Source organism: Corapipo altera, unplaced genomic scaffold (genome assembly GCF_003945725.1).
Source record: "Corapipo altera isolate COAL_440 unplaced genomic scaffold, ASM394572v1 2b, whole genome shotgun sequence".
Taxonomy (NCBI): Eukaryota; Metazoa; Chordata; class Aves; order Passeriformes; family Pipridae; genus Corapipo; species Corapipo altera.
The window spans coordinates 17,097,479-17,117,354 of NW_020884874.1; the positions used below are offsets into that span (position 1 = coordinate 17,097,479).

Consider the following 19,876-nt stretch of genomic DNA (forward strand, 5'->3'; position numbering starts at 1 on the left):
TTTAAAGTGACTAAACTTAGTCACAAGGCATCCATTTCCAAAAAGAGGAAAAGGATTGAATTCAGAGTATTACAATTTGTTACAGCAAACTGGCACAAATCAGAAGAAATGCCTGTGCACTTCTATCCCCGGAACAATGATAGGTAGCGCTTTAACAAAGGTGACACAGCTAAGAGTGACAGGGGGTCTCAGGTGGCAGCTCAGAGGTGCCTTTCCTGCCATATTCACAGGACGTTTGGGGTAACAGCAGCAGCCCCAAGGTAAAAACTTCTCTTGTTTCAGGAAGTGAAGATTACTGTTCAGTCTGAAAAATCACTCTGCCTGCTTTTGTTTGCATAAGTGACCATAGGTTATGCTCACCTTCTTCCTTCAGAGATTGCAGGCTTATTTCCAACGCTGCTGTCATGAAATGCTTTTCTTATGTTTTCAATTATGTTTTCATCCACATAGTTGTAGTCATGCTCTTCTTCCTCTTCTTTTTCTGCCTCATAATTACTTGTTAAGCCTGAAAAATTAACAAAAAATAACTGTAGGAAACGGAAGGCTCTGCCCTTGGCCTGAAAAAAAAAAAGTACAATTCAAACAGGCAATCATAAAAGCAAAGAAAACAATGTTTCGTTTTTCGCATAGTACTAGTACCTCAATTTGACCACTCCCTGCTACCTATGCACATATAACTAAGGTTTATTGAAACGTTTAAATGACATAATCACAAACAGTATAAAAGCAGGCAGATAAAATTATCTGACCATAGTAAGAGAAGAGTAGTCCACTTGCCATTCACATACCATCCTTACCGCAGATGTGCTCCCACGTTCCTGTGTTTCATTGCCTTACAAAATGAGCCACTGCAGCTAGGAAACCACGGTGTTACCTTGGGATTTCCTAGAGCCAGAAACCCCACTTGCTGCTTCTTCTGAAGGGAATAACAGAGACATAGTCTTGAAAGTGGCTTGAGGTTAAAATGAAAAGTGTTGAAGTACATTTCTTTATATCCACCTAAACTAGCTTGAAGTAACACTGAGGACAAACCTTGCAGAAAACAACAGCCTTTTTCCAAAAGGGCAGAGACCCTCACTGGAGGCCTCTTGGGAGTTCAAGGGCTAGAGCAACCCCTGCTTTTTATCTGGGTACAGCAACAGTTTCACGTTACAGCTCACACTGACGAGCTACAGACTGCTGTCAGGAGGCCCCAGTCTCCTCCCCTGCTTGGGTGGTCCTACCACTTCCCTGAAGCTAGAGGGAGCTCTGCAAGACACATGGGACCACTGGTCTCCTGCAGAACCCCATAAGGATCAGTCAGTGAGTGCCCCACATCCCTCCTCTAGAGCCACCCCATCCCTCAGCTCAGGCTGTGGTGTGGAAAAGCCAGGTAGTAATAAGACCAGCCAGGGTTGAAGTAGTGGCACTGGGACCAGCTGGAGCTGAGGTGGTGGTGGAGGCATCATCAAAGTCTCCCTGCCAAGAACAGCTCACCCTTGAAGTTTATCAGGAAGACTATAATTTAATAGAGCTGAGAGGATACTGTATTTCTACAGCAAAAAGTTTCACCTGAAATTGCAAAACCATGTGAAATGCTGCTTTGGGTACAGCTGTTCCTGGTTGTTTAACTTGCTACGACACAACCTGAAACAACCTACAGTAGTGCACTAACTGACCTCCCAGCAAGGCTGTGCTTGTTAAACATGTCCTTCTTCATGGGACCAAGCTTCTCAAACATGAATCCTGCCAAGTTTACTCTTGCAACCACCATATGCCCCTTCACCAAGACAATAATTGTATAATCTCTCAGCAGTCTCCAAATCCCATTGTGTTCCTCCTGAGAATCTCCATGGCTGATGTGTCTCTCCCTGAAAAACTGGTTAGTAATAATTTCTTTCTGAAGTTGTGACTCTTTCCTTTATAGGTTTTTTTCAAGGCTAGAAATAAACACCAAGTTAATCAAGCAGCTGTCTGGCCACACAAGTACAGAGTCTATCACAGACCAATTTATCCACAAGTCCCCTGCTACTAAATTAGCAAAATATTTCCAGATCTAGGCATCAAAAGGAAAAAAACAAAACGAAATCCCAAGCATATGATTACAAATATATTGAAGATCTCATTCACACATATGGCCACTATCTTGTTAATAAGCATTTCCAGGTTTGTAGTTCATTTGCAATTTGGCTATGTTTGATATCAGTAAAAGTAAACTAATAAATAAAACAGGCACTGAAAGAATAAGCTAATCCCTGTGATTCAGCAAGGGAAATATTGTTTGTGCACTTAGACTTGCTAATACGGATATAAGGTACAGATTGCTCATGGGTGGCATAGCTAGACTTTCTTCTTTCCCAAACATGTGCAAACAAAATTATGCGGTTCTAAGCAAGACAGCTCAAGGGAAGAAAATTAATGTCATCAGGCCAGACTAAATCACAGCTGTCCCCAGTACCAAACTTGTGCAGGATGCCTTCTCAAATGTATATATTTACACTTCAATAAAGCATTAAGCAATGAATAGACAAGCTGAACAATCCCATGGGGATTCTGAATATTGAAATCAATGCAATTTACTTCCCTGTTTGAAAAAAAAAAAAATCTATTACCCTCAACACTGAATTACCTAATCAGATAGGTCGTGTCAGCCTGCCAAGAAAACAAGGCTTATGTCATCATGCTGTCTATCCATTCATCAATCACTTTGGTACTTTTACAAGTTTATTTCTGCCAATTTCAGTCAGATTTGAAAAGGGGGCAGAAGTCTTACCGTGGTTACAAAAGCAAGATTTGAATTAGTTACTCCATTGAAAGAGAAAGATGCAGAACAGAGCTGTCATACACTCCATTTGGCAGCAGACAGCAGGATAAGTCAGCGTGTGCATATTGGTTGGCCATTCAACACACACATAGCTCTAGACTTGCTCTTTTGCATTTGATAGGAGCACCATAAAGAGAGTTTTGGTTATTATCAGGAAAGGCAGAGAGAAGCAGTAGGGGACAACAGACCTGAATACTTATTAAACCAAATTTCATTAATTCTGCTCTTCCTGGAACAATTTGTATAATTACGTTTGCCTTTATAGTGGAAGGGTAGTGCTCTGCAGACTAAAATTTTCCATTTATCTCACTTGTATCTTCAAGTGAGTAGGATTTGATTTTTTTTTTTCTCAGAATATACTTGCTGTTTTTTCACAAATTTCAGGGTCAGAAATGGTTGTCATAACTCTCCATTTTGGCCTTATTCAAAATGTAGGCAACAGAAGCAACCCAACCCATCAAGACCCTTGGTTGGATGAAACAAGTGCTAGAGGCCCCAACTCATGTACATACAAGGTTGGCTGCACACCTAAATGCCTTTGGCTGTGTGACCATAACACATTTTTATAGCTATGATAAATATTTCAGATCAGTATTTACAGTGTATAAATTAACATTCAACCACATAGCATTTATTGTTTATTTATGCCTAACTTGAAAAAAGTAATTATGAAATATTCTGCATAATAATATTATGAATTCAACATGGTAGAACCACATTTTTATTTCTGCACATCACATAAGTGAAAATGCACAGAACTGAAAGTATATGCATAAACCAAAGTGTTTTTATGAACAGTAGCATTTTATTTGCCGTGAGCCTGGTTCTAATGCTCCTCAGTGCTAATGAGAACTAATTCCTTAGGGACTGCTGCTGAAAGTCGTTCAGTGACAGCAGAATCTGAGCCCATAAAACTAATGGATTGTTCCTTGAGCTGATATCCATCAACCATTCCTTCATGTGATGATGTAGTGTATCTTTAAAAACTGTTAAGTGCTACAGTCCAAATATTTCATATAAACTGTAGAGTTGCAATTAATGTATGGGTAATGTTTATCTCCCTCTGGAATCTACTAACCTATTGTTTGGAAAAGTTTAATCTTAATTTTAATTTCTTAAAAAAATCTTAAGTTTCCTGAGAGACACAACTGTTAACCTCTTTCACTGTCCTTTTATTTTTTCTTTCTCAGTTTTTTTTTCTAGTCTATCTTGATGGTTTTATTGAAATTTTTGAGATCTGATTTCCACTGTTGCACCACTGCCTTGTATAAAATAAATCTCCAGTGTATCAACAGCTCTTCCAGATCAGAAATGGTTGCCATAAGTTTTAAACAATCACATATTTCTTGCCTCATCACATGTTCCTGCAAGAGGATAAGGGAAAAGGCCCAGGGCACCATGAACCACACCTTCCCAGGTTCTGAAGTGCTGCTCATCACGAGGCTGGAGGAGGAGAACCTGCCAGAGAGTGGGAGAGGGGACTGACATGATGTATCCTTTAGTTACACTACATATAACACTGCGATACCCCCTCTTTGCAACCATATCCATGAGTTCCTGCCTGGAACCTCGGCATATTACTGCAGTTAGAACCAGTCATATCTAATAAATCAGTAAAATGTGGAAGGATTCAGAGCTTTCTTCCCCCTGCTCTACAGTAAGTTAGAGTTTGGTTAAGGGCAAAGCTGATTGAAAATGTTTAAATATAATTTACTAAAATTTACTCACCATCCTATGAAATTAGATGATCTCCATATTTTAAGCAATTTTCTTGCCTTTTTTTAAACTGAGCTCAGAAGATGTGGCAGCCAAGAATAAGTTTTGTGTTTACAGCCCAAAACCCAAGAGTCTTTTTTTTTTTTTAAGATAGTTACAAGACCAGAGGAGCCAAAGAATCTAATAACAGCTTTGCTCTAATCAAAGCCTGAGCTGAGTGTGGAAGCTGGAGAGAGTTGTCACACATGCATAGAGTAAAGGATTCCTAATTCATATTACTTATCCCCTGCACCCAATTCAGAACACTAATGCAAAATCTCTGTGATGAAAGAGCAACTTATTTTCAAAATAATTTAGAATTCTATATTTTGCTTTTTATGTTTTTGGGTTTGCTATGTTTAATTCATTTTAATACTGGTTTTAGAGCGCAGTGACATAGCCTCATGTATTGTCATAACTAATGGGACAGCAAGTTACAGCACAGGGGTAAAAATTTCTTAAACCATCTTTGCTGCCAAATTTATTAGACATTATATGTGTATCCTAAAGTACAATCAGAAGGCCCATTTCTCTTTTTCTTTCTCAAGCCCACTAGCCTCCTAAATCAAGTGCCTAAAGACAGTATAAATAAATACCTTCCCTAAAATATCCTAACATCAATAAATAAAATCAACATAAATACTGTTTTACCGCAGACTGTAACAATTCCAGAAACTAAGCCATGAGCAAAAAGATTATGCAATGTTTCAGAAACTCCACATAGAATAACTTTCAAGGTTAAAGAGAAGCTGATAGAGCAGATTTCTGCTGAGAGTTATCCTGCAGATATTGCTACTATTTCTAATGGATTCAAACTCAGTCAAATATTAGAAAATAATATTTTTAGTGGCCTATTGAGGTTTAATTGCAACAGAGCAAAAAGGTTCAATTCCTTAGACATAAGAATAATAAATCCTACCTTTATTAACATGAACTCCATAAGGAAAGACAATAGAGGCTTTAAAACTGAAAGAAAAACATGTTGCTTTTCCTTTCAGAACTATATGGCCTTTGGTAAGAAATAGTAATTATCTCTATAACTAGTTTGTGGGGTTTTTTTTAAGAGTACATACTCAATATCCTTATTAGGAATTTGAAATACGTTGGTGCTTTGGAGGGTGGCTTAACATTCATCAGTAGAAGTTTAAAGATTAGTCAGTGAATGGTGCATTTCCTCCCACTCAAAACCCACAGGAGTGAGTCTGTGTTATTAGTCTTGACATATTTTCTAAATCCATTATCTTGTGAATTAGCAGAGCATACTCTCTGGAACAGGCAAGCTTGCTGCATGCAACAATGGACTCATGGGGATCCCTTGGCTTGCCAGGAAGAACTGTTTTATCATCTAATCTAATCTCCTGTATAATTCTACAGTCCTATTTGAATAAAGCCAAATAATTTTGGGCTAAACAAACATGCATTTTTCAGAAAAACCTTTAGCTTTAATTTGGGTATGTCAGTGTACAATCCACCACTGTTCTTTGGACAATTAAATCTGCCCAGCTCAAATACACACTATGCTCCAACTCAGACAGAGTTTGTAAAGGGATATACTCCAAGGCAATTTCCTAGCATTTCCCTAGTCTTGCAAAAAAAGAATCATTATGATACTACTTCTTGATTTTCTGTGTGTGTACTGAACTGAAGTACCAGGAGTTTGTTTGAAACCTTCAGTAACAAAAGTTATTCTTTATCTGGTGTTCCGTGAGTAGTCTAAGCAAATATAGTATATAGGATGAACTTCAAATTATCTAATGGCCACTTTCATGATAAAGGAGGCAGGAGACGTGACTGATGAGCTTTTGAATCAGGTACATGGCTAAGAACTGTGCTAGCAGGAAAAAGTTAGGTGCTGTGAATCTCTGCAGTACCAGAGGCCCGCAAACATTTAGCAGTTCTAACATCACTTTTTCTCTAATACTCTTGGTCATACACACAAAGCTACCTTCAAAGCACAAGTCTCTAGTCATAAACTCAGGGAAATAAATAGATAGGAAAAAAATGAGCCTGACTGATACTTTAAGTTTTTAAAAAAATATGTCTACTGGTCACAGGAACAGTTAAGTCAGAAATCTACCATGACAGTTGATATGTGAATCTCAGCCAGCAGGAAAGTAAACTCTGCTTTCTCAGAAGGGATGTTACAACAAACATTAGGATCTTGATGGAATGAGGAGTAAAGAAAATAGAGCAAGAATAGCTAAGAGAAGATATTTCCAAACTTCAAAAAGCCTCTGGAAAAGGCTTTATTCTCAATCAGATTGTTTCAGAATTAAAAACAAATGGAGAATTGGCTGGGACAAATAGACTTTTATTAGAAAGTGAAAAATTGCAATAAAAATCAAGTGCTGTTCAAGAGTCTGAAAAAGGTTTATCAAGGACATATAAGTAAGGCTTAATGGGGTGGACAAAACACTAAATGCTAGTGCCTCTGAGTGAATATAGAGAGAGGTGGCAGGCAGACTTCAAGTAGGACAGCTCAGACAGTCAGCAATATTGTTTCGTTTCAACATCGTGCTGAAACATGTTCAGTAGAAGGTCCAAATAATGAACTGTTGCAGAAAGTCCAAGTCTGTTTTCTAGTGTCCAGAGCCACTAACTGCATTAGCTAACAAGCAACATGAAGGAGAAGGAAGAAACTTTGCTTGTAGCATGGCTGACAGAGGCAGCCCTCTTTCTACGGCAGGTAAGAGGCACAGGAAGTGACTGTACGACTCCACTTCTCACTGCATGAACCGAGCAGCTGTGTTCAGAAAAATATTTGAAGAATCTTGACTGTAAAGCCATTTTGAAACTTTAGCCTGTGTGACTTTCCATGTCTGTGAGGAGTCTAGACCCATCAAGTAAAGCACCTACACAAGCATTGACTTCTGTGTCCTCAGCATAAGCTTTATGTCTGGCTTACTTCAGTAAGGAAGCTTTGGTCATGTTTTCTTCAGGTGTGTTCCCCCTGCTTCCCATGCCTGCCTCATCCCACAGAAACTAACCCATGCACGTGATCTGACTGATCCCTGTAGCATGCACAGTGGTTTTCAAACTCAAGCCTCAGTGATTTGCAGGTAGTTCCCTCGACAAAAATCCTTGACAAAAATGAGTACCACATTAACCCATGCTGGTACTCTTTTTTTCTTTTTTTTGGTGAGGTTTAAACAGAGATGCTGTCCTTTGTAGCTACCAATATGTAAGCTTCACCATTTACCCTTATAAAATCTAATCAATTCATTAAACATTGACAAAATGAAGCCTGAAAGGGAGATTTTTAAAGTCACAAAATAACATATGTGGAATTATATTTCAAAGCAGCCAGATACTAAAATACCTTTCTGTGCTGGTTTTGGTTGGGGTAGAATTAATTGTCTTCATAGTGGCCTCTATGGGGCTATGTTTTAGATTTGTGCTGAACACAGGGTTGATAATATAGAGATGTTTTTGCTATTGCTGAGCAGTGTTTACACAGAGCCAAGGCCTCTTCTACTTCTATAATGCCACACTGGCAAGAGAAGTTGGGAGTGCATGTCAGACTGGGAGGAGACAAAGCCAGGATAGGTGATTCAAACTGCTCAAAGTCTGAAGTTCCATACTAAGCATATAAAGGGGGAGGAAGAAGGAAGAATGGTGGGACATTTGGAGTGATGGTGTTTGTTTTCCCAAGTAAAGGTTATGCGTGATGGGGCTCTGCTCTCCTGGAGATGGCTGAACACCTGCCTGATGATTATTTGTTTTTCTTTGTTTGTGTGTGTTGCTTTTGCTTTCCCTATTAAACTGTCTTGACCTCAACCCACGAGTCTTCTAGCTTTTACCCTTCCAATTTTGTTCCCGATCCCACTGGGGGGAGTGAGCGGGTGGCTGCTTGGTTGCCAGCTGGTGTGAAACCATGGCACTTTCAAAAATCAGTCCTCAAATAATCAACTTCCACAGCAATAAGGATTAATGAATATTCAGCATGACACTGTAATTCTTCTCTATAAAAATTACATTGCTTTTAGAAGTTTCAATACACATAGTTTCAAATAGACAATCCTTTTTAAGAATCTGACACACTGAATGACAAGAAAATTAAGAGAAACCTTATGGGAGGTTCTTATATTGATATCAATTCTCAGTTAACAAATGCTGTGAGGATAAGTATTTGTGTTTTAGTCTTCCAAATGTTCCAGTGTTGTAATTAATGTGATATGATTGTATTTCAGATATAACCTGTGACTGACAGAGTAATGAAATATTTTTTTCTATTAACTGCAAAGTTATTATATCTGTATAATAAATATAATTTGGATTTGTCCTCTTATTATCTAGCTTCTCAACTTCAGTACGGTTCCTTTCTGCAAAAGGAAAAACTTGAAAGATAAGTAGAAAAACTATCTATCTATCAAAAATTATGGGAAATCCAAACAAATGGTGACTTTAAAACCAATTATCAGTCAAGCAATTTGCTCAATATTATTTTTTCTTCAAAATACAAAAATGTGAGTTGAAGACATCCTCATATCTTTATGCAAAATGCTTGCTCATCTTAAAACCTTTTGGGATAGGTATTCTTTTCTAACAGATTATGTGTAAGCATCACCCTAAAGCTAAAGGAAAGCACATCTTTTCCAAACGTCTGTTCCTCAGACCCACTGAATATTCATGCTGGAGTGTCAAACAGAGTTTAATACCATGCTGCTTTTGAGAGCTTGGATGAATTTGCCTTACAGCATTTATGGAGGAAGAACAGAAATGTTCACTTTTCATCCCTTTTGACTAAGCCACAGATTCCAAGTGAAATAACACAAGATACTCCTGTATGTCAGTCTTTCATCAGGGCTGGGGTTAAGCTTTGTTATATTAATAGCTCAAACCATAAAGCTTAACTGACCTTTAATCATAGTAGGTTCCACTAGTGGAGTTTTCCCAGTCTTGTCCTTATTCTCACAATGCACCAAATCATTTTGACAACTGACTTGCAACTCTGAAACATCAGCAGCTTGACTTGAGCACAATTTCTTCATGGTATCTACACAAAATTTCTGAAACAGAAGAGTACAGTAACTTTACATGTAAATTGTTATTCCTAACTGATGCATTCAGAGATGTGACATGTAAGAGCAACATTCTTTGAGTTGCTTCTGTGAGTTTTAACCATAGATCTGTTTGTCAAAGTCATGGATCACATTTACCACAATGCTTGTCTTTGAGGTATGTACATCACAAAATAACATGACCAGAAGGCACTCCAGGTGAAGAAATTACCTCTAAAACCTATCTTTAGTCTTTCTTTTTTTTGTTGTTTTTTTTTTTTTTTGGCTATATGGAGTCACACAAACAACAGGAGATTTATCTGTCCTTTTGGCTGATACAGATTACTTTCTGATTAACTATTTTTATTGTATTGATTGTTCATTTAATGTGTTCTGTTAGATATTACATCACAAATTCATATAAAGTCTGACATTTCAATTCCATTTACCCAGTAGCATTCATAGCATAGTAAGTCTAGATGGATGATGGGAACAGACAATTATGGAGTAATTAATTATAGTTTTACTACATTGCAGAAAGTTATATGGCTGCAATATTTGCATCCCTTGAAATTCAGGCTTGATACGTACATTTCCATAATTCCGTTGTTTGTTTTATTTTTAATTCAGAGATATTTATATAATAAATACTTTCAGTCAAATACCTATTTTTGGCTGTGTAAATAACAGTCAATTAAAAGTGTCAAAAGGTGAATCTTTGGTGAAGCTGCAGTATAGGTACAAACCAATTGCAATCATTATACCAGAGAGTATATATTTTAAGAAATAATCAGTATATACTTTCCATTCAAAATCAAATGTAGATTTTTCCTCAGCAATGACAAGCCCATCCTATTCAGAGAGATAAGGTCATGTTGGTAAAACTGACAGCAGCCACACAGTAATAGTATTTGATCTTTTCAGAATCAACCCACAATTTGTGAAGGCACAACACAAGCCCACATTTTATGACAATCTGCCCTTTATGAAAAAAAGATATTAGCTAGCAACAAGAAAGTCACAGGTAATTGAAATAGAAAATTTGATAGAGTATATTAAGAAGACCAGATGAGGATGAAACGTGTAACACATAGGGATGATTTTCCTCAGTGGGTGGGTCACGATATTGCATAAGTGGAAGACCCTCATTTTTCAGTTAGAGGAATCTATGGTACTTTTCTCTATTTTCTAAAAATAATACTGCAAGCTGAATCTGCAGGGGGCAGTTGAGTTACAGTATTCAATGCATGTTTGTGCACTACAGGCTCTACAACGCTTGACAGTGCTCTCCTTGATTGCAAAACTGCCACTGAGGCCAAGCAAAGCTTTAAGCAGTGATGTAATAATTAAAAAAAAAACTCAAGGACTTATACAAAAATAAATTCAGCTAAGAAATATTTTGCAAAAAGGACAGAAACATCCTAATAAGTTCTTCACAGCAGAGAATTAACCCAATGGAAATGGCACTGTTCAAACTGGGATCATGCTCGGCTGGTGTGTTGTGGAATAGCTTCAGGAGGCTACAGGATCTTTACCTTTCTTTCACCAGTGTGGCATGGCCTTTCTTTCATCTCCAGTTCTTTTCTTGATCATCTGCACCTAAACATGCCTGTATGCACCACCTGTTTGTTGCTGGACTGTCCCAGTAATACAAATCCCAGAATCATAGAATATGCTGTGTTGGAAGGGAACTACAAGGATCATTGAGTCCAACTCATAGGACCATCCCCACGAATCACAACATGCACCTGAGAGTATTGTCCAAACACTTCTCAAACTCTGTCAGGTTTGGTGCTGTGACAACTTCCCTGAGGAGCCTGTTCCAGTGCCCAAACACTCTCTGGGTGAAGAACCTTTTTCTAATATCCAACCTAAACCTTCCCTAACACACACACTTCACAGATAGTTATTGAGAAACTTCCACCTTCTGCTGGGGGAAAATATATGCTTAAATAACCATGTTTCAGAGCTGTCACTAAACTAGTCCCATCCTTTGTATCAGTCATACTTGTTTATCATAAATGAAAGGTCTTGGGCAGAGTAGGGTAACTTTATTATTCACAGGCTGATTATTTCGATGTTCAAGTTATTTGGCATACTTAACACACAGAAAACTTTCACTTAGTAATCAGCTTTCAGGTGAAAATGGATCCTTAATTTAAGTAGCACACATTAAAAAAAGAAAAAACAAGATTTTTTTTTTAAATTATAAATTCTTTTATTTTCTAGTCAGTTCCTTATTTAACATATTAATACTAGCAATCAATATGATGAATAAGCATTGAGTTTATTTATTTTTGTATTGCCTTAACTAACTAAAAACAAGCCTTGGAATCAAAATAGAAAGATCCTCTCATTCGGAAAAATGTAGCTGAAATTTGTGCTAATCTTATAATTCCTCAGTAAAACCACATACTGTGAAACAATAGTTACCTGGGGCACCTTGCAAACCAATTAAAATATGCAGAATTCAAATATTTAAAAACTAATATAATTACAGAGAGCGAACTGTCACATCACTTTATGCTGAAATCTGATAGCCTTTTTAACATCCTTAATAGCACTATAGATAACAATTATATTAGAGACCCATAGAGATAAGATTTTTTTAAAAACTATGTAAGACTGAAGTCTTACAGTTGTCTTTCAAATACTTGGCGTACTTAACAGCACAGGGTTTCAATCTATGCAGTTATTTTTCCACTAATTTAAAGAAGTCAGGATATCAGCCATGGTTTTCAGTAGTTACTGCCAGAAGAAACACTAATTCAATTAAAAACTCATGATCAGAACTACAGTCACTTGTTTTAAGAGACTACTCATGAGGAAACACCAAATCTCAGCATCTGGAAAATACAACCAACAGCAACATGTGCATGAACTAAAAATTTTACCCCAGTGGCAAAGCACTGCCCATTACATCTCTAGGCTCCCTCATTGTCCAGGAACAACTCAGGAGACAAAGCACAAAGCTGTAAAGGTAAGGTAGTCTAAATGTTCCTCTCAGGAAACAGGAGGTTATGTCAAACAGGATACAAAAAAGTGTGAGTGCTAAGGTGAGACCTAAAGAGGCAAAGATGCATCATTTTAGTAAGAACAGAAGTGTCAACATTCTGCAGAAGCTGTAAGTGAGTGCAGTTTATCAAAGGTGCTCAAACTGAAAACACTGCAGTAGCAAACTGAGTTTTGGACTAAATGGTTTGAATTAATTTCCCTTGGTTACCTGAAGAGTTTAATGCACTACATGTATGTGTGTGTGTGTGTGCGTGAGCTCTCTTCTGCAGCAAGGCTTCCCTCTGCCTCTCTGCAGAAGCAGTGAAATCTGACAGTAGTTCTTATTTTTATGAATGGCACTGCACAAATAGTAATGCTTTCCCTATCTACAGCCCCAGTTGCATAAAACCTGTTCCCAAAATGCCAATTTCCCCTGCAACATAAGTGTATGCTATCATCTTCTTCTCATAGCTCCAAGGTGTGTTCTCCTCTCACTTAAAAAATTGGGATATCAACAATTGTTTCCATATGAATATTTCTTTCATTACTGTGTCTAATTGTTTTCTTTAACTCACATTTCTGTTATCAATATCATGTGGCAATGAGTTCCAGAATTTACTTCTGCATTGAAATTTACTTTTGGTTGTGGGGTTTTTTTGCTGCCCTAGCTCATAATTTCATGCTGCTGCTGTAATCCCTTTCTATTAATTTTCCCCCTGCATTCAGGTTTTTACTCTTTTTTCTTGAGCTGCCTCTTCCTCAGGTTGAAGAATTTCTGAACAATTTAAGCTTTCTTCTTATAGGAACCGAATTGTAACCCAGGATGGTTACATGACTGGAAATTCCTGCTCCTTTGCAAGATACAACCCAAAAATACTGAAGGCAATCCATATTCCACACATACATCAGACAGCAGTATTTGGTCACAACTACTCAGTAAGCCCATAAAATAGCACAGAAGTTCTTACAAAAAAATATCCATAAACAACACCACCACCACCCACCACCACCCAATAACAAAAACACAGAACAAACAAACAACAAAAAAACAACTATCAACTCTGGAGCTGCCCAGCAAAATTATTGTAACCTCTGAGATAGAACAGAAGAAAGAGAAGCTCTTACAGCAAGTAAGAAAACAGGCTGTTAAATCTGTTTACAAAAAAAAGAAAATAATACATGTGTTCATAATACACATTATTGTTTGGTTGCTTTTTTTTAAGGAAACAAAGACTCAACAGCATCTAGAACATTCAGAGCAAAGAAGGAGAAACAACATTTGTTTAAAGTACAGAATAATGTGGGAGTAAATATGAAACCAACAGCTGTCATAGTCTCTGAAAATGCTGTGAGAGATGTAGTGGCATAAACCAGTGTGACACAACTATGCTTTTCCAGACAGAAAGTCAAACTGTTACATGATTACAAATGACTCTAGTGAAGAGGAGTACTCATTTGTTGGAGCAATCAGTGCTGGACATGGCACTACACCACTGGAGTACATTTATTACAAGTCACCCACGCTAGTAAATACAGATCATAAACCTTTTACTGCAGTCTTTAAAGACAGCTTGGAGTGGCACTCTCTACTACTTGCACAAAACCAAGCCAAAGCTAGATACATATTTTTTGCTTTGGCATATACTGCGTGGATATATTTATCTGCAAAATGCTTAATTGCTGGATGCACCTTTCTGCCAGAAAAAAAAGCTGTATACATAGAATGAAAGTGTGAGGAATGATTTCACAGTCAAAACACAAACAAAAAAACCAATTTATCCCCAAAAGCTGCATATGATGATTCTGCAAGAGTCACACAGCACTTTATTCATGGGGAAGCCCAAAACAGATGGAACGAAGATTTAGTTTTCAATATTTTAGAGAATATTTTAAGGAAATTGTGAAAGAGGGGGTTAGGAAGAGTCATATCAGTCTAAGGTTATTCATAGTTGCTGATTTATAGAGAAGACTTCATGAATTTCTGAGCAACCTACAGAATTACAACCTACTTATATAATTTTGCTGCAACTGCATGAGTTTCTGCAGGGACACTTTGGAACTACAGTGAACTAGAGAAGAATCACAGATTTCGATTCTCATATCATATCAACCAGTGTAAACGCTATCACAATCAGAACCTCGGACCATCCTGAAACACAGATCCGAATACTTTTTCAGTTTGCAAAAGCATAAACTGGAGTAAATGCATTCTGGAGTAACTACATTCTAGAGTAACTTCATTGATCAGATTTACACCAATGTTCGTCATTAGGTGATTCTGCCCCTCTGCTCTGGGGACCCCAACCTAACAAGGACATGGATCTGTTGGAGTGGGTCCAGAGGATGGCTGCAAACATGATCTGGAGCACCTCTCCTATGAAAACAGGCTGAGGGAGCTGGAGTTGTTCAGCCTGGAGAAGGCTCTGGGGAGACCTTATAGTAGCCTTCCAGTACCTAAAGGGGGCCTACAGTAAAGATGAGGAGGGACTCTATCAGGTACTGTAGTGATAGGACAAGGGGGGCATAGTTTTAAATTGAAAGTAGGAAGTAGATTAGATATTAGGAAGAAATTCTTTACTATGAGGGTGGTGAGGCACTGGCACAGAGAAGTGATGGCTTCAAGGCCAAGTGGGATGAGTCTTTGAGCAAGCTGGTCTAGTGGAAGGTGTCCCTGATCATGGTAGCGGAGTTGGAACCAGATGATCTCTAAGTCCCTTCCAACCCAAACCATTCTATGATTCTGTGAAAATATATTTCATCCACTGCATGACTAGAAGTAGGAATCGGTGCTCCCACCTAACAGATGGGAAAGACAAATTTGAATAATGGGAACACACACATGCAAATTGCTGACACCTCTCAAAATCTGTATTATTACGGCAGACAGGATTGATTTATTCCACTTGAAAAGAAACAATTACCTTTAGATTATTACTCATTTGTATCCCAAGGTAGCCTTCTTGCATGATCTATTGGCAAGCCAACTTATCTTGCACATCAAGGTAATTTTTGCAAGGGCAAAGTGTACCCATAGCAAAGGGTACTGACAAGGGTCTATGATTTTGTAGCAAAGAATTTTAATGGTCTTCTCCATTGCACTGATTCCAGTACATGATATCAAGTCTTCATTTTCCACAGTCCACTGGAGTGTGGAAAAGGAGAAGAGCTAGTTAGAAGATACTTCAGAAAGGCCATGGGCAATAAAAAGGATCCTCATTTAGCCTTATTAACATACAGGACAAGAGCACTTTGGAGAATTATTATTTGCCTGCAGGACTCATAAGGTACTATAAACTGCAGATGAGCTATTTTTGACAAAGGAAGGGTCAAGGTTATATCATCTCAAAGACAGGGACAAAATTACATTAGTTTATGAGTTCTTCTCGGCCTAAAAGAGACACAGAACATGTGATCACATTAGGTTTCTTTGATCCAGGTTCAAGCCCTTGATAGGTTTCTTCCTCACAAGGTACTTTCTGTACATACCAACAAGAACATAATTAATTTGAATTTCATTGTCAGCAGTATGGGGTTTATCACAGAATCATAGAATAGTTTGGGTTGGAAAGGACCTTAAAGATCATCTTGTTGCATCTCCACTGCCACGGACAGGGACACCTTCCACTAGACCGGGTTGCTCCTGGTTCTTTTCCCAAAGATTAAAAAGGCTAAGATTATAAATAAAGTCATGCTAGATCACAGGCAGATGCTGCTGTAGGCTCATTCTAAGGGTTCAAACACCGTATTTAAAAAGTGGTGTTTTCCTAACAGTAGGGACAGTATTAGTTAATCCTTCTGCAGGGCTTGAATAAGAATATTCGTATTTAAAACCAAAACAAACCAGAGCAGAGAGCCGTGTTCTAGCCGGATCCATTTCTACAAAAATAATGCACCAAACCGAAAGGTCTTGGAAAAATCAGCGGCACCGAGCCCTTCCCGACGCGCAGTTTGCCTGTGAGCTGGGATTCCCCCGACATACTGACAAAAAGGAATACACGGGGCAGCGGGCGGCGGGCACCGCTAGGGGGCTCCGTCCGCCGCCGCATCCCGCCGGATCGGGGCTGCCGGGGCTCGCGGCTCAGCGGCAAAACCAGGAAAACCTGGCATCCGAACTCTCCTCTGACAAAGATTCTCCTTCTCGTTCACCCCTTTCCACCTGTTTAAAACGACAAGCACAGCAAATTCCGCGGTTCCGTCTGGGACTAGGCAGAAAGAAAATATGCTCGATCAGATTTGATGATTTTTTTTTTGGGATGAAATATGGTGAAATGTTAAAATCTTGTAATTTAAGAGGATGAGGTTTAATAATTGCAGGGGGAGTAGCAAACAGAGGGGAAAAAAGGGATCCAGCCGATAGAACGGCCTTTAAAGAACAGCTGTTGTGCATGAATGGTCTATGCTTTTCTAGGATATGTTGGGAGGGTTTTAATGAGCTAACGAAATAGTGCCACTCTTCAGTGACAGTTCCCACAGTTCAGGTAAATTTTCTACAGCTGACTGAGACAAAACAAATTGCATTAAGTCATCAATAAAAATCACACAAGAGTGTACTGATATTTCATTCTACTAAAAATTCTTTGCTTGCTCCAGAAATTCAGAGCCCCAAGCTTTTTGTTCTTAATCCAATGACTTTCATGTACTCATTCACCGCTCACAGTACTCGTTTAATCATTTGTTGAATGAGATCTTTTTCTTTTCCAAAATCTATCCCAGAATAAGACAATTTACGTCTCAAGAGACTTTAAAATGAAGTTTTGCTACCAAAGGGTCTTTTATATCTCTGGGTAACTGAAGCTGTCAGCCCCTCTTCCCAGACAATTTTTTCCTGCTCTGTGTGTGTACAAGCAAAAGAGAACAGAAAATGATGTTGTGCACCCATGAGTGGCCTGGGATGAAACAATGCTCTATTAGCCAGTACAAAATCACGAGGCTTACACCTTCAGCTCTTGGTGTTACAAATCAAAAAGGGTATTTGAAAATCTTTAAGCAATAGTTCAAATGCAAAGTTCATATCTGCATTTTGCCTTCCCAGCTCCATCTCTTCCCTCTTCTCTGCCTGATAAATGCATAAAGGTGGGAGTGCTTGATCCTCAGTGCCTTGGAGCAGAGAGCAGTTTTTTCATCTTTACTATAATGTGGGTGATAATAATATTACATTTATTTTTGCAGCTATGTCTTTATCTTAAGGCTTGGATTTTTTTTCTGAGTATTTAGTCTTAAACAGCACTTTCTCTCTTCAGCACAGTATGCAGTGAAAGGTAAATATTGTTTTCTGCATTTTACATGCTGGCAAATTGAAATGTGCTCTTTTCTACATAGATTCAAAAAATGGGTAGGAGCCAGGGAGGTGCCACAAGCTGTCACCTTTCCATACACACTGACTCTTCACGACTCTGCCTTCACTGCCAGCAGGCACAGCAACTGCAGCCACACTTGTGAGCTCTCAGCTAAAGAAATTAGGCCTGGACTGTTTCAGATTGGGCAATGAAACACCATTAGTAGCAACCTGTGAAAATCCTGGTTTCCATGGCACTCATGACAACTGTGAAAGGAAGCAAAAAGAGGACCCCATAGTTTCTTGGAGAGTCCACTGTCTTAACCCCAAGGAGGCTTTGCTCTTCTCCTGGGCTACTCACCCACTCAGCACTGAAGTTCTTGGGAGAAAAAAAGTGTACACCTGAAGAAGTAAATTATTGAGATCTGCTTCCGTATTATAAATGCACCTCACCTTGGCAAATGGAAGTGCTTGTTTGTTCAACGACTATGAAATGTTGCATTTTGTGCAATCACCACTTAAGCAGGAGATGCGAATTCTTCTCATTTATCTTTAATAAGACATTAACTTGAAATATAATTACAAGGGAGAGCTAATTACCTGCAGGTTTGCCAAACTGCAGATGGAATCTACTCAACAGAATGAAATCTAAATGCTGAAGCTGATGTGAACATAAGTGCAGTTTAGCGTGCTGAAAATTTGAATTGAAACTAAATGAAAAGAAGAATGAAATTTCCTGTAACTCCTGACACAGAACCTCAAATGAGGCAGCCCTCACTGCACCGTTGTCTCAGCTGTCTCTCTCTGAGTCCTCAGATCTTCTCTGTCCCTAAAAAATGAAATAAAAACCATACCGGTTCAGGTCAAAATGCATCTCACACAGTGTTTTTTCTTCACCATTGCCTTATGCAGACAGCAAGGAAGAGTGAGAACTGAGCAAGGTGACCTGCTATATTGAAATACACTCTCAGCCTTTTATTATTTTCACCTCAGGGAATTTCCTGAGTTTGATGTGGTTTGTCTATTAGCAACCCTTAAAGAGTCTCTCTTCCAAGTATCTGCTCAGTCTCCCCTTGAACTCCTGATCTTCTTCCAGCCTTGTTTGGGCTCCCCTTAATCTGAATGTATCCTGCCCCATTTCCTCTAATTGTGGTCCTGCAGTGACTGGGGAAGGGAAGGAGTAGGGGGGCAAGATTTTTAAAATAAATTGTTTTCAATTCTTACTGCTGTGCTGCCCTTCCTAGCATAAGTCTGCAAGTCCAGCAGAGCTCACACTGTGCTTCCTCTTACTGCATGACAGAAAATGCTGTGCGTGGCAGACAGCAGCCTCAGGAAAGCAGCAGGGCACTGTGTTGGTAGGAATTAAATACTTCAGACTGGACTCGGACCTCAGAAGGTGTAAATCTGGAGTAACTCCCTGTAGTTTGAAAGCATTATTCTGGATTTACTCAGTCATGGCTGAGTCCAGCATCAGGCTTCTTGTTTTTCAAAATCATCCAGTTTCCAGGCCACAGCAGGAAATGTAACAGCAGGAGTGAAAAGAAAATGGGTTATTTTATTAGTAAAATGCATTTCTATTCTAACAGGTATTTCTGCAATGTTTCGATTCCTTCAAGAAAATTTTGCCTTCTCACACACATATGCACATAAAAATGTATACAAAAATATGAGTACATAAATATTTCAGTTTGCCCACTAGAAACCAGCCTGTTTTGTCAGAAAGAAACTATTCTGCCCCATTTTCAATTCCCTTTTTGTTCTTTTTTCTCCAACATAATTTCAAAGCTCTGAAAATGAATTCCCTAGCAGCTGTGTTAAGCTGCATATTGGTAGTTAGCAAACCTGGCTAAGTCACAGGGGGTTTTGGTTTGTTGGCAACATTGAACCATGTCCTGTAGAGGATCTGGATTTTTCCTCATCAGAAAGGATGTTCACATTCTGGAACTTCTGGCAAATTGGGAAGTGCTCATCCCCTGAAAAAAATTCACTTCTAATTACAAGTACTTATCAAAACTATTAAAAGGAGACTTTTTGGTCTGTTTCTGTCTG

At 38.6% G+C, this 19,876-nt stretch overlaps 1 protein-coding gene across 1 annotated transcript in view; it reads right to left on the reverse strand.

The window, feature by feature from the left end:
• Positions 1–356: 356 nt before the first annotated feature.
• THEMIS (thymocyte selection associated) overlaps positions 357–19,876 on the reverse strand; it is a 73,109-nt gene continuing 53,589 nt past the window's right edge. Inside the window, exons 5-6 of the mRNA XM_027631796.1 lie at positions 9,417–9,567; positions 357–505 (exon numbers count right to left, since the gene is read on the reverse strand). Coding sequence (XP_027487597.1) covers positions 357–505; positions 9,417–9,567 — 300 coding nt within the window. The remainder of the gene's footprint in view (positions 506–9,416; positions 9,568–19,876) is intronic.